The following is a 14,796-nucleotide window of genomic DNA, read 5'->3' on the forward strand; positions in this document are numbered from 1 at the left end:
CTGCGAGCCGTATACTCACGTATCTAAGCTCTATGAGTGGCAATTTTGAGGTAACCGAACCTCAAGATAGGATATACGGCGTGGATGGTTTTATACGTATGGGCGATTGTCATGATAATATCTTTTTCTTTATGACGAAAGATGAGCATAATCTGAAAGACCACTATACATTTTTTCATCGGATTGCTATCTGGATCCTCTTTGACGCTCGACCTCAATCGTACCCTCTACGGATTTTGGAAAGTGGGCCTAACAACATCGAGGGGATACCATCCTGGGTTCCGATGTGGAAATCAAAAAAATGGAGTGGAGAGAACAAAACCTATGGAGCGCCAGAAAGTAGGTATGATATACTTGCCCAAGGTGTCTCAATGGGGAAGACATGGCACAAGTCGTCGAACATATCGATTTGTGCTCGATGCACTGCAGAGTACCAACAAAAATGGGGAATACCGAAAAGTTTACATGACATAGACGTGAGATGTACGGAAATCAAGATACATGATGCGCTGGTGCTTGGACGAGTGATTACGACGTTGAAACTTCTTCCGGTGCCAGAAAGAGAGGACACAGATGTGCTGCGCGAAGCGATTCTTGGGGTGGAGGAGCAAATTCGGAGAGCTCTGAGGCGTATGGATATACCTCATGCTCATACGAAAACCCATATCCGAGAGTTCCGAAACTATCTTTGTCTTAACTTTTGGGACAATGACACAGGGGAAGGTCCATGTTCATCTGAACACAGCGCGACATTGGAAGAGTTCCTTGGGAGCAAAAGAAAGTCGAAGAAAAAAGAAGTTCAACGACGCAGCAGCAAAGTTTCTATTCCTCAAGCAAACCCCAACGTTCCGAGTCCCTCTTCGATTGCAAAACTAAGCAGCTTCTTCGAGCATAGTCGCGATCTTGTTGTTGGATCGAAAATAGTAGGGCACATATTCGAAGATGAAGATTCGCCACCTTCCTGGCAGTCCGGTGACAGGCTGTATATCATCCCTGAGTGTCGCTGGGCCCTGGGTCTTCGGTGTAGTGGACGTGGATATCGGTACATGTACAGGGTGTTTATTTCTGATCTGTCATGGCAACAACGCAAGCACATGTTTGATGACAAAGGTATCTACGAGGACATAGTGCTTGTATGAAGACAATGTAATGAATGCCGTTGTCGCGCTCGCTGTACCTCATACGTTACCTCTTGCTAGACTTATGCATATTGCTCCGGATAGAAGATATAGATGCGATGATGCACTAAGTATAGGCTCAGTTGAATGTGAAGTGGCGGAGGTGCAGATCGTCTGCGCGCCTGCGCGCGCGACGACTGGTGGCGGGCGAACACCCTTTGCTTTTAGAGCATAACCTCTCTTCACAACAAGCGTTCTAGACGGAACAAAGATTACCTAGAAAGGAAACTATCGCAAACGTACCATCGATCGCGGTCATGCATAACTACGGCATCTGACCATTGCCTAGAGGGGAAAGTCTTACAGTTGACTGTTGATTACAGCCACTCATGATCGCGGCGTGTAATGTTATGTCGGCAGCCGATCGGCAGACAAAATTCTGGTTGTGGCTATACCCCGCCTGGCCTACTTCCTTTGCGTAGCTGCTCTATGCCCCACCACACACAAAATTTCGTCAAGACTGGTCGAATATCCCGCTACCATGAGAAACAGTGAGCTGCGACAATTGATATATGGATATAAAATTAATAATTTTGTTTTCTTCCATCAACAACCAGTACAACTGGCCTAATGGCCCAATGGCAAGGCGCTTGACTACGACTCAGTTCGATATCAAGAGATTCCAGGTTCGACCCCTGGTTAGGTCATCAATGGTCGATTATTTTTGCTATTTCGATGTCTGGGTAGATAGGAATTGCGTGTTGTAATCTCCTGTTGCTTTCTACAACGCCATGCGTTATTTTGCAATACCAAAGCTTCTTCGCTATTGACCGAGACAATGCGCAGTACTAAGGAGGCACACGTGGTCTTGTTTAGTATTACGAGGTCTCGTTCTTTTTCGCCATTTACACAGCTTGCCCGTGTATAAGGAAATAAATATGCCCTGTGATTTTCTCCGTTGTGGTCTTAACAACCTACAAAACATGCAGTACGGAAGAGCTTCGCACTTGGAACAAACACCAGGGTCAATGTTTGGCAAATGTTTACGACTCTGGTACATTCTCAGTCGGCAGGGCGAATCCTAGCATACAAGACATTCTATTTCCTATCTCCTCACGGGCAGAGCGTAAGCAGGGAGCTAAAGAACGCGATGACAGGAGAATCAATAGCAAAAGAAAGAAGGTGGCATTTCTGAATCTGCTGCAGGCAACAACTCTGGGTTAGAAGCATTTTCGCACCCTTATGCTCTCTCACCTATCCTCACATACATTCACATATAACGACCTCTCGTCTAGCCTAGACAGAAGTACAGCGAGTATAGCATCTCCCAGTCGTCTAGCTACCATCCTCACAGGCACCCGAATACCCACCTCGATAAGGACAAGTCGATATCTAAGTGTCCTCAACCATCAGCCCGATATCCCATAGCGCAGTGAGCACAAGGCAAGCTTGACCTAAACCTCGAACTCCGGCTGGATGGCCTTCAAAGTAGAACGAACACAGATGGAATAAGAGAACAGAGTATTCCTGCATTAATAGTCCTAACTCTTGGCCCGAATCGATATCATGGTAAGGAGTGATGAGAAGAAAGCCCTAAGTCCTGGAAACATTCACTATTGAGATATCAAACCAAAGACGTATCTACCATATATGCTAGGTGCATACCCACGACAATGAGTTCGTTCCATCATGTATCCTAGTATTGCTCTCACCAGAATTCCACATCGCTGCAACATGTAAGATAGTGCATACCTCCAAATCGTATCATCGCATTGCGCACAATCAGGAAAATTTTGTTTAGCTGTATTCAAGATGGTGGAGTTTTTAGCGAATGCAGCACATATGAAAACAGACTTTGGTATAAAGAGATATGTATACTACATCAACATACCCAATACCACGTGGTCACATCACCGCACCATGGGAATCAATGTATATTTATTTCATATTTTAAATTGTTTTGCCATGTGCTTGTTGTTTCTATAACATATATGAATATGCGCCTTCGAAAAAGCGGATGCTATGAATATGCCGAGAAAATGCGACTGTGAAGTCTGGCAATCTAGATCGCATTAACCATGCGATACTATGCATATTGTGTAACAGTATGCGTGCGATGTGGAAAAGAATGCCTTTTCGTCGCTCCAAAAAAATGCACCAATTGACGGAAAAAAAAAAGTGTAGCGGTCAGCGCTTGACCGTCCTATGCTCTCCATTGCGCACAAAACGCCAATAACCCATGCGCCGACCCATGCTAATGCTTGAAAAACTGTCAAGAGCGAATATGTGCGTTGGGAAAGGGAGCAAAAAAAAGTGAAAAAGTGCTGACTCCCGCTCTCTCCGCTAATACGCGTAAAATCATACCACGGTACGGAAGAAAAAAAAACAGATGAAAGGTACCCGCCTCGGAAATGTCTCGTGGGCGCTCGGAACCAGTGCTGTCCAGTCGAATCCAATCCAGTCCAGTCCTATCCAACCCGAAGGCATTCTTGCTCGATATAAACTTGTAACACGAATTTCCTGTCGTACCCCCACTGTTGCGCGTGCGCGCACACCACTCAGCACTGTCTGTAGCGTCGGCGAGACCCGGCATTGTGGAACTGCCGAGTGGGGTGTGCCTTGGAAAATACCAAAGTTGGCAACGTGAAAGCATGTCCCCAGCTTTTTTGCGCGAAGCGAGTGTAGCGACCGGTAAACAAGTATTCACCGGATGGCGGGTGGGTATCGACCGTTGCGCAACAACGGATGGAAGCATGCGACTGTGACGTTTATCCGCGACGTGTGTCGTGTGTCGTGTCGTGTGTCGAGGTCACGCGTTCCCGATGAACCACCGAAACGTGCGTATCGCCGAGCGAGCTCGCGCGGCCAACCTTCCTGCGACAAACCTGCTCTTTGACTCTCCTGACCTGACGTTGTTCGCAAAGGATGCGGCAGCACGTGCAAAAACCCATGTCAATGTCTCCGCCAAATCCTCCACCCACTCCAACGGTGCAGCCGTGACGTGACCCTATACCAAGACCAGGAATTCTTGCTCGATGGCGCGGAATCGGAGGCTCCACTAGAACCCGGTCCGCTCGCGCACTATACCGCGGCAGGTGATGCGATCCTCGGAGAATCTGAACCCGGGATCGACTTCGCCAATGCGCCCACCAATGACCAAGGATCGAATTTCGTGCATTGCGATGCGCTACGTAGGTGGAGCGTTTCGCGACACGCACATGCATGCAGCTCGTCTCGCTTCGTGTCGTGTCGTGTCGTTGTCGTGTGAACGTATCGAGGGTACCGTACCAAGACCTGCGTGCATGCCCAACCTTGGAAGTTGTTGACGCAACCGAATGCCGCTGCTACGGCCTGATGGGAACTCTCTAACCATGGTGCATTCACACGGCAACAGGAGTCCATCTAAGCGGCACACCGCTTGGGCTGTGAACGGAAGGTGCCTTGCTAGACCCGGGCTTTCTTGGCGGTAACCAAATACGTGCCTTGCCGACGGCCTTTGTGTCGAGCTTGCCCACGCGGCGCATGTTCATTTCGAGCACAATGACACGCAGAAAGTCGCTGTTCTCGCGAGGCTCGCGCTGCCGGACGGTAGGTGCGTCGTTGGAAAGGACTCGTCCTGCTTCGGAAAAGGGATCCGTGGCGCGACTCCGGCGCGACTTTTGCGATCGACCTCGGCGTTCGTAAGTCTGCATTTGGATCATCGGCGCGTGGGGTTCGGCGTCGGCATCGAGAGTGAGAGAGTCGTGGAGGTGCATTGACAACTCAGTCGCTGAGATTGGCGCAGGCTGTGGGTTGAGGTATCGTCGTAGTTCTGGTGACGGTAGACCTTCGACGTGTTTTGGTCGCATCTCGCTTGTGTAGTTGGGTGCCAGCAACGACCGAGTAAGGAAATCATCTGGCGGAACACTGGGAGCTGTGAAGTTGGAAAACGATTTCGCAGCGGACTTGAGCGCTTGAAGTGATGCAGTCAAGTTCGACTTGAATGACCGGAACCGCTCGTTCGAAGACACCGGAGTGACGGGTTCGCTAATGCTTGTCGAGACGATGTCTTCGCATTCATCAGGACCAAAATGTAGCAGCGGGTGGTCCAGTATGCAATCTTCTTTAGGTGGTGATGAGACAACCTTCTCTCGGCGCTCAGGCAGTGACTTCCTGCCAAGCGAATCTGGCGTACTGAGGTTGTCCCAATGTGATGCGAACGACGGGTCCTCGAAATCCAAAGAAGGCGGCATAGTGGATATTGAGTCGCTCGAGATGGATCTTGAGGTCAGGAAAGAGCCCTTCTCGTGCTCCATGCTCAAGACGCTGTTATATTCATCGTCGGATTCGTCCACGCGACCAAGTAGCAGGTCCATGGGCGAGCCGACAAGTGAAGGCGGAGTGTCGGGATCGTCCTGCTTCCACTCCTGTATCAACTCGTCCATGGATATCCTCCTGTCGGTTGTAGTACGTGGTCGTCGGCGGGTGGGCATCTTGGGAATGGCGGTAACGGCTAGCAAGGCTGCAACGGCCGGTGGTAGGGCTTTGGCATCATGGCTCTGCGAGTTGCGTGCAGGTCTGCCTCCATTCTGTCCTCTCATTCTCACAGTCTGTGTCGAAGTTGCTGACTTGAGAGGTGTTCGAGGCGGGATGACGACAGGTTGGGTGGTAGCGGCTTCGATATTCGAGATCGACATATTCTTGTTCATAGATTGCGTGTTGGTTTCCACTGTGACAGGCATGACACTTCTCGGTGAAGGACTGGCTCGCGCTCGCGTGCCCATCTTCTCGGACTTTGATCTTGTACTGCGTGGTGGAGATGACTGGAGGTAAGGAAAGGACCTTGGCGAGTACATCATTATCGTTGGCTTGGGCCCTGAAGGCGTTTCCCCCGTGACTAACAGCTTGGGTCGATCCAGGTACGGCTGGTGCTGGCTAGGCTGGATGTGACGTGCGGCCGTCGGATTTCTTTACGTTATTGCTGGTTGGCGATTGGATGGTGCTGCAAGGGCAACATCAGACTACAGGGTATGCGTGTGCCGAAGATCGCCGACGCACTGTCGCACACGAGATGGAGAAAGAAAAGGAAGTGAGTATGTTTGAGGACGTTGGACAAGTAAGTACAATGGCAGTACCTCGGTGGTGATAGTGGTGATAAGGGAGGGATGACGACGTTGGGGTCTCAGGGTTATCGGGCAGCGATAAGTAAGTAATAAAGGACAGGCGTCGCGTGGGAGTGCACCATGCTCCCTATCAAACCTCGGGACACCAAAGCACAGAGCATCCATCCAGGCACTTTTCTCGGACCAGATTCTGGCGGCTGAGGATAAGACTGCGTGTCCTTCTGCCACCGCCACGCCTACGCTGCGCTGATCACGCTTCACACGAGGCAGGCAGACATTACCAGACATGCCGCCTCTTTCAGCCCCGGTCGGTCCCGCATGCACAGCACTCGACAAAGGTGATCGCCTACGGGCATCCCCTGATTGGCCTTAGCCGCCACCTCCGCCCTCAGCCCTGTCGCCCCACGCCGGCCTGCCTTCTGGAAGGTGGAAGGCGGAAGCTCTCTGAGACAATCCCATCACACGGAGTCGAGTCACCTCATACCACCATCTCCAAGTCATCGTCTTAGTATTCACTTTGACATGCGCATTCCGCACTAACCCCAATACCGTCACCATGACCCTTTGATCTGCCTAGATATCAAACCATGACTGTACGTGGCTTGCATCCCATGCATGCAGAGCGCGATGCGCGGTAAGACCGTGTTGCCTTCCGGTCATGGTTGGCTTGAGTGGGAATCGCTCCGGGCCTGTCAGATGTGCTATCCTTATCTCTTGCCAATATCTCGCTTCAACGCATGTAACTTCTGTCTTGCAGGTTCGCGCCGTCTCGCACGCTAGCACCGCATCGGTCCTGCGGGGTGCATGCCCGCCCATCCTGCTCCAGAGAAAAGATGGTGTCGTGTGGAGTGGAGAGGGAAACTTTATTCCCACTCGAGATACCGGCGCCTTTTGGCAATCGTCATAATACCGCCGACGCGACAGGCTTGCAACTTTCCATGGAGCAGAGGGCACGTGTTCGGTATGGGAATTAGTCCAAATCTAAAGAGTTGAGGCTCCCAACGGCCTTGCATAATAGGGCACAGTCATAGCAACTGCACCTGCTTCATCGAGCCTACGGGATCTCTTGTGCAAAACAGGAAGGAACGGAGTACATTTTGTCGCACGGTTACTCCCCTCGCAAAAGAGGAAGGAACGAAGTCTGTTCTGTCGCACCGAAGAAGCTCTTTCTTGGCTCTCGGCATCCTACCCACTGCGTGCGCCTGCATTTGTTTCATGTTCATCATTATTCCTCGAGTCACAGTCGCTTACACATGGTTTTTGGAGGTTCTGGATTCTGTTCAATCGTAATAGTACACGTCTCCTCGCCAACACACACACACAGAGAGATCTGCCTTCCACTCATTTCAGGCGGGCCGTATGCACCATCTCTCGCTTCATCCTCGCACAAGAAAAAATTTGACAACGCAAACAAATTATACAAGGGCAGGGAGCGCATGGCGCGCTATCCCAGATATGCGCTTCCGAGGTTGCAATCCTACACCGACCAACGCCAATGATCCGCAACCCTACCGCTGAAAAGGAAGCAAGTGATACGAAGAAAATGCAATAAAGAGGGTGCCACCTGGGCAGGTACACATCCTCGCGTTACCGGAACGGGCGCAGCACCGTCGCCGGTGGCATTGCGGGAGAGGGAGTGACATGCAGCGACATCCCTACGTGGCGAATATCCCCGTCCCGCTTGTGCGTCTGTTTGGTAACGGCTGCGAGGATGAGTCGAAGTGAAAATTTTCAGGGTCCTTTTAACGCCGAATTGAGCCGCCAGAAATGCACACGATTACAAAGAAAGAGGGAACTGCAAGGCTGAAGCATGAACGAGCTCAAGGTCAAAGCGGCCGTAGCGGTAATAAGCGTCGTGAATCGCATGAAAACGCATGCAGTCATGTCGACATGAGAGAGAGAAGGGTCCAAGTGGAGTTTGTCGCTCTGACGGGAAAGAGTTTCCTCAGTACCTGTCGTCGCCGTCGGTCGTCCAGCCCGCTTCTGAGCCTTCGATAACCCGTACCATGCGACCGTCTTGCTCTGTCAGGAGCTCGTGCTGGTCGACGCTGCGTATGCCGCGGACTTTCTTGCCTTGTATGCGACCGGGGCTGGCTACACCATGGCCTCCGTCGGGTGTGTAGCGCTTCATCTGCCGCCTGTAGGCGTGGAAGTCTACTTCCTCCTCTGGCATCTCATCGGATTGTTCACTAAACGTTTCCCAGTTCTCTGAGCCGGACTGCATGGTCATGCCGGTAGCGGCAGTGCCAGTGGACGAGGTTTGCGATATTTGTCTACTGCTGGCGGAGGATAGTGATGGCGGTGCATATGTAGGTGTGTAGGCTCCGCGCATGGTACGGCCCAAGTACGATCGGTCATCGTAGGGATCTTCTGGTGCCACTTGGCGCACGATGCTCTCGCTGCGCTCTCCACGGTTGAACTCGAAACGGTTCATTGGTGTCTCCACGGGTGAGGGCTCTGGCGGTACGAACAGATCCTTCATGCGTGGAGGAGGAGCCATGGGTGGCGCCATCTTCCGCATTGTTGCAGAGTCTTCCCGTGACAGCTGTGGCCGTTTCTCTGGTGACATCCTGCCGTTCATTGTGCCATTCATGCCAGTACGAGAAGGAATCTTGGAAGGACTCTTTTGCGCAGATGCCGCCGACACCGAAGCACCAAATTGCGATGGACCGACAGACTGAGCAAAGTTGTTACGCGACATGCTTGCAGCGGATACGCTTTGCCCGAAGTTTGACACAGGAGTTTTCGATCGGCTTGGTGGTGCACCACCACGAACTGTTCCGGCACGACTAGGTGCTTGTGAGGACCTCCCAACAGTTGCGGGTTTGGTAGGCATGCCGCTGTTGGAGGGTGTCTTTGCGCGAGGTGGTGGGGCTGCTTTTTGTGCAGCAGCGTAGAGTTCGTCGAGGTATCGTTGGCCGTGGACCAGGAAAGGGCGTCCGTATTCGTCTTCCCAGCTTTCAAGTGTGACTCTCAAGTCCTGTGATATGTTAGCCTAGTTCTCGTTGCTCATCCATGTAATCTTACAGTTTCAATCTTGGGCAGCTCCTTTGCGATGCGCTTTCGCATCTTCTCCTCGCGCAGGAGCTTGCCTGGGTCGCGCCTCTCGCCCTTGTTTCCACGCGCCATTAGACGGGTCGCATCCTGACTGGATTGCTGGAGCTCATCGCGCTCCTGGATCAGCTCGCGATGGCGGTCAATCTTCTGTAGTATTGGCAGTCGCTGCTCCTTGAGCGCTTCAAGACGTGCGATTTCAGATTCGTGTGCGGCGAGCAGGGCGTCACTACATACATCGGAGAAGGCAGGCGTGAAGTCAAGCATCTCTTCTTCTGAGAAGTAGAGCGCATCCCAGAGTTCTTGGAGCTGGACACGCGCCTCCTCCACAAACAAGTGTAGGTTCTGGCGCTTCAACTCATTCAGCCTGGCTAGCTCGTCCTCGTACTCGTTGATGGTGCGCAGGCCGCATCCGCGGTTGCTAGTGAGGAACTGCTTGCGCTCGCGCTCTTCAACACCCAGGCGATCCCAGAGTTCCTCAATGGTTGTACGCAGCTGCCCCAATCGTCGTTCGCGACCGCGCTTTTCCTCGATGAGTCGCTCCTTCTTCGCCTTAAGTTGCGCGAGATCGTCCTTGTGTAGGCCAAGTTGTTCAGGCGCGTCGCGATGACACTGTACGATTGCGCTGTCAGTTTGCGCTTGTGGCGTGCCGAGTTCAGCCCACAGCTGGATAATCTCCTGGCAGATGGTCTTGACTGTGTCTATGCGCCTGGTGTATTCCTCGTATACGCGCGTGAACTCGTTGTCTAGCTTAGAGACGTAGGAGGGCGAGATATCGAAGGAGGGCGAAACGGTAGCGTTGGGCGCGGTGGGCGGGAGTTTGATCTTGATGAAAGAGGGTTCTAGATGCGACGCATACGATTCGAGGGCTTCGGCGAGTTTCCTGACTTGCTCAAAGCGCTCCTTGTGCACCTTGCTGACTGAGCTGTATCGCTCCTTCAGGTCCTTGAGGCAGCGCGTCAGGGGGAAGGTGATGGCCTTGTCGTCGTGCTCCTCGTAGTTGGGGTTGGGCTTGTTGTCCTCCAGCGACGCCTCCATCTGCCTGATGGTCTTGAGCAGGCGATGCGCCTCTTCAGTCATCTCATGCTTCTCGTTGGTGACTTGTCGCAATTGGCTGTGGAGCGTTTCGGACAGGGCCGAGAACAACTATACAGAGTCAGCCATGGCGCGCATGTACGAGACCCGACTGCGACTCACCTCTGCTTCGCGCGAATCGCGCTCATGGCTGGGGACACCAATATCATCGAACAAGCCGTGCAGCTGGCCGATGATGGTCGTGACCTGCTGGGCGAGGTAGCTCGTGTCCATGGTGGCTGCGTCCCGCCGGCGAGATGCGATGCTCAAACGCGCATGCAATGTATCCGCTTCCAGTGGGGCGTGTAAACTTTACTCGAGGTCTCAGATGCGGTGTGATAGTGACGTGGTAGTGGATAGGCGAGAGTAGTGGTGGGGAAGCGGCCAGCAGAGCAAGAGGAGAAGGCGTGTAAACGAGGGTAATGGCTTGAAACAGCGCGCACTCTACTTGTATGCCAGAGGCAATGCAGTAAGCAATTCTTCGCAATGTGTATACACAAGACGAAAGTGATGCAATTGCTGGGGATGGGGCGCAGATCAGAGTGCAAGCGGGTGGTCATAGTGGTTTGCGCGACACTATTTTGGAACAGTGCGCCAAGCACGCCGTTGGCACGGCGACGTCCCGGGCGCGTCTGTATAGCGCGCCATCACGAGAACGCCTCGTTTCACACGATCGCCCTCCGCCACTCAGAGCCGCGGGGTAGGCGGCGACATGGCTCGATGGCATGGATCATACTGGCATCTTGCATGTCAACATCCTCCATGTCTGCCACTACTTGCTGATTGTCCCCAGCTGATTGTACCCGTGCTATACGCTGACTAGACTACGCCTCTACTCGATGCCTCGTGCCTCGTGCCTCGTTGCCTGGTCGCCTCATCGCTTTTTAGACTTTGTCAAAAAGACCGTCACCTTGAAGAAACATGTCCAGTGCACTGCGGGCTCCTCTCCGGCTTACTCCATCCAATATCACATCCGAATCCATCGTCAAGTATTCTGGTAGTGGGCCGAGCATTTCCCTGTTTGTTATCCGCTCCATGGCCCGGACCCAGAAAAGCATCCTGCATTAAGCTCAGCTTTGCCGGGAAGCGGCAGATGAGATTTCTTTTCCATAGCCGTTGCTGTGTCGACCTACTATAGGCGCGTGCAACCTAACGTAATCCGTGTACTCTACAGGCTTTTTGTACCGGTTTTTCTACATGGCTGCCAGCCGTCCAAGAAGCAAACATCTCGTGTTCACGGAGTCTGTTCCGTGCCGGCATACATGGTACCGCGGTACTTTCACGTCAACGATCCAAAGATTCTGAACCTTCTGTGGACGTAAACATTGTTGGTCTTCCATCGCAGAATCTACCTGCAGGGTGTAGTACTTCTTATCGCCATACATGTGGGTCGACTCCACGGTAGCGACATGCCCTGGGTGAACATTCTACCCTGTAGTCTACAACGGCACTAACGTAGTCGTCAGCATTAGCTTCAGAAGTCTGGTATTACGAACAATTCGACCAATGCGATTCATACATATTCGTCCAACTACTACGACTTACTCCGAACATCTAAACGTAGCCGTCCACCTCCCACCCCTGACATCCATCACCACTACACTTCCCTGCCCTTGCATCGTCTCTACAACAACATCCCCACTCAACCCGGCACTACCACTCATAACAACCCGTCCAGCACAATCCAGCACCGGCATATGCACCTCTCCCATTGTCCCCTGCGGCGCCTGAAACTCCAGCATCACAGTGTTGTTCCCCCAAACCTGCGTCCTTGCGCCAAAGAAGCCCAAATTCGTGCTGAATCCTGCATCCGCAAATTTGAGATCACCCAGCGAAGGCGCAACACGCCACGTCGCTCCACCAGCAGTTAGCAATTGCACGCCAGCGACGTATTGTGTTAGGCTGGAAGTAGGACCTGTTGCCCATCCATGCGCGTGGCTGATTCGCGCGTCGTTGACGTAGGGCGCATAGTGTAGTTCTCCAGTTGTACTGTATCCCTCGATGAAGGTAGAATTCGTCATACGCGGATCGTCGAGCATGAAACCCCATTGAAGACGCATTAATGCTAGTGCAGCTGTGGTGTTTTGTGCGAGGAAGTGGGATTGCAGTTCAAATCCTGAAATGAAGGGTGAAATGGCATCTGCGGCTTCTGGAGCAGGTGCACCGTAGGGTGTCCATCGGGCGACCAGGTTGGAGGAGATTTGCTCAGTTTGTGTGCTGTTTAGAGTGAGGTTTGCGACTACGGCCCAGGCGTTTCCGTCTTGTGGCATGAGAGTTGTGGTTTCATTGTCGCGGTACATGCCTTCTTCTGGCACCCACAAGAGCTCGTTGGCGGCTGTCTTGATGCGGTCTGCCGTCTCCTGCCACGAGGTGATATTCGCGGTGTCATTGAGAGCAGAGGCTAGGTAGATGCCTTGGTTGATGGTGTAGTAGAGGATGGCGTTTGCTTCGATGTTATGACCGCCCATACCGAAGCGAAGCCAGTCGTTAGGTGCGGTGACGTTCATCAGGCCGGTGTCGTCAATGTTCGCGAGCGAGAAAGACAGGGCGAATTTGTACTTGTCCCACAGGGATTTCAGGTATTCGACGTCTCCCTAGTGGCTTGATTAGCAAACGCTGGAGCTTGTAACCCAAGGCATCACGCTTGTTCCTAGTTTCTCCCTACGAACAGGACCCAAACAAGGAAAGGGCAGCCATAGTACTCACAGTATAAAGGTAGTGATCAGCGACACCAATTAGGGTGTACAGATGATAAGTGAAGGATATAGCTTGAGGAGGAAATGGCCGTCCAGCATACGGAAGCAGACCATTCGTCTCATTCTGAACAGCAAACAGCGAGTCCAATGCGTTCTCAATGGAGATGACATCGTTGGTGGATACGACAACACCGGGAACGGCTATAGCCATATCTGTAATTTCGTCAGCATCCACGCGGTCGCTATTGGGGAATCAACATACCACCAGCCCACACAAGTCTATCCCTCTTCGCGCCATCAACTAGCGCACTCTTACCAGCCGTAATGGTGTAGTTGTTATACCACGTTACATTAACCGGCGTCTGATCGTCGTCCTTCGAGTACCCCTCTTCACCGATATGGACCAACGCATCGCCAGTATCCGGTTCGATAGTGCAAATCTGGTTCGTATATGCACCAGCATACCATACACGGTTCAGCAAGTCGTCGTCGCAGTGGAAATATCCAGTATAATTCCCTAACGCATCGTCCTCCCAGTGAGGCATGGCCGTGTAATGTACTTCGGCTCCCGTCACCTCCAAACTCCCCGTGCCATTATGGACCAACGTCATGTACCTGAAAGCGCCTCTACCCTTCTCCTTGGGCGCCGTGTAGCGTCCTGTGCCATTGATGTGGAACCAGAGTGTCTCGTCTTTTCCTGCATCGGCGGTCGCGTCGCTGCTTCTGTTGCTGATCCACAATGAGGACTCGGAGAAGGTGACGCCAATGTACTCTGAAGTCGAGTTTACGGACCCGATTGTCACGGTGACGAGACCTGCGATGTTGATACCAAAGTCGTACGCTGTTGCTGCTTCGCCTGTGAAAATCGAACTTCCATTTGCGCTGCTCGTAGTTAGGCTCTCAGGATTGGTGACGGAGCCGTTTGAGCTGTGGACGGAGACGGGCTGCAGGGTTCGTGATTTAGGCGCGAGAATGTATTGAGAGTAGGGCGTTGATGCGAGGGCAGCTGGCACGGCAGCTGTCAAGTTGACCAAGGTAGTAGTAGACACCTTCATCTTGTAGCAATATCCGGTAAAGCTTGAATCCACAAAACGCGAATCCTACAAAACGTTGAACAAGCACTTATTCTCAAGGCTTATGTACCTTGACTGCCGCAGCTTCCCGGTCATCGCAAGCCATGGCCATTTCGCCCTTCGATTACCATGGCTACTTGCCGACTTGAAGATCTCAACTTTTTTCTCGGTTTCTTCGGAAGAGTACACACCGAGATGACGACGTCAAGAGACAAATCTCATCGTTGGCTGCGGAGACGACCCCGGTAGTATCCTTGCCCAGCCCTAGTAAACGCGGGGAAGCGAGTCTTTTTTGCCAGCGGATCTTGCTGCACATGGCTGACGCTAATGTTCAATTGCCCGAAGTAGTCGCGGTACATGCTGAACCCTCGCCTCCACGTCCCGACGTCTTGGAAGCTCGGGGTCAGAAATGAGTAGGCTAGGGGGAATGCTATCACGAGTAGATCGCCTAGATCTTTGATTCCACTTCGTATTTCGTATAGGTGAGTTATACCCTGTTGCCAAGCGAATAGACATCACGTCAACTTCGTGCTGACAACTACACAAGCCTCGCCATCGCGCCTAAACTTCGGCTTGTCATTGTTAGCTGCATAACGCCAAGATGTCTTCACAGCCATACAGTCAAGAAGATGCTGTAACTACCCCGAAAGTATAATGGCACGGAGAGGGTCAAAATGCA

General features: G+C 52.3%; 4 protein-coding genes and 1 non-coding gene across 5 annotated transcripts; 1 reads left to right on the forward strand and 4 right to left on the reverse strand.

Moving 5' to 3' along the window:
* Positions 1-1,742: 1,742 nt before the first annotated feature.
* Positions 1,743-1,825, forward strand: CC77DRAFT_t108. The gene has a single exon. It is a non-coding gene; the product is annotated as a tRNA-Arg (tRNA).
* Positions 1,826-4,471: 2,646 nt separating this feature from the next.
* CC77DRAFT_584409 (hypothetical protein) lies at positions 4,472-6,037 on the reverse strand. The gene has a single exon (XM_018532359.1). The coding sequence runs from the start codon at positions 5,954-5,956 to the stop codon at positions 4,499-4,501; it is 1,458 nt and encodes a 485-aa protein (XP_018379404.1). The 5' UTR covers positions 5,957-6,037; the 3' UTR covers positions 4,472-4,498.
* CC77DRAFT_584408 (hypothetical protein) lies at positions 6,038-6,693 on the reverse strand. The gene has a single exon (XM_018532358.1). The coding sequence runs from the start codon at positions 6,506-6,508 to the stop codon at positions 6,119-6,121; it is 390 nt and encodes a 129-aa protein (XP_018379405.1). The 5' UTR covers positions 6,509-6,693; the 3' UTR covers positions 6,038-6,118.
* Positions 6,694-8,165: 1,472 nt separating this feature from the next.
* Positions 8,166-10,582, reverse strand: CC77DRAFT_949866 (protein regulator of cytokinesis 1; the record flags this gene model as incomplete). The annotated part of the gene is made up of 3 exons (XM_018535283.1): positions 8,166-9,200; positions 9,248-10,420; positions 10,472-10,582. 3 exons carry the CDS (start codon positions 10,580-10,582, stop codon positions 8,166-8,168), a joined length of 2,319 nt encoding a protein of 772 aa, XP_018379406.1.
* A 1,065-nt stretch (positions 10,583-11,647) lies between these two features.
* On the reverse strand, positions 11,648-14,217 carry CC77DRAFT_584500 (alpha-L-rhamnosidase). The gene is made up of 3 exons (XM_018532361.1): positions 13,307-14,217; positions 13,055-13,257; positions 11,648-12,942 (listed from the first exon to the last, which is right to left on the reverse strand). The coding sequence occupies exons 1-3, from the start codon at positions 14,097-14,099 to the stop codon at positions 11,890-11,892; spliced, it is 2,049 nt and encodes a 682-aa protein (XP_018379407.1). The 5' UTR covers positions 14,100-14,217; the 3' UTR covers positions 11,648-11,889.
* Between the last annotated feature and the right edge of the window lie 579 nt (positions 14,218-14,796).

This window comes from Alternaria alternata (assembly GCF_001642055.1).
Source record: "Alternaria alternata strain SRC1lrK2f unplaced genomic scaffold CC77scaffold_36, whole genome shotgun sequence".
Lineage (NCBI taxonomy): Eukaryota > Fungi > Ascomycota > Dothideomycetes > Pleosporales > Pleosporaceae > Alternaria > Alternaria alternata.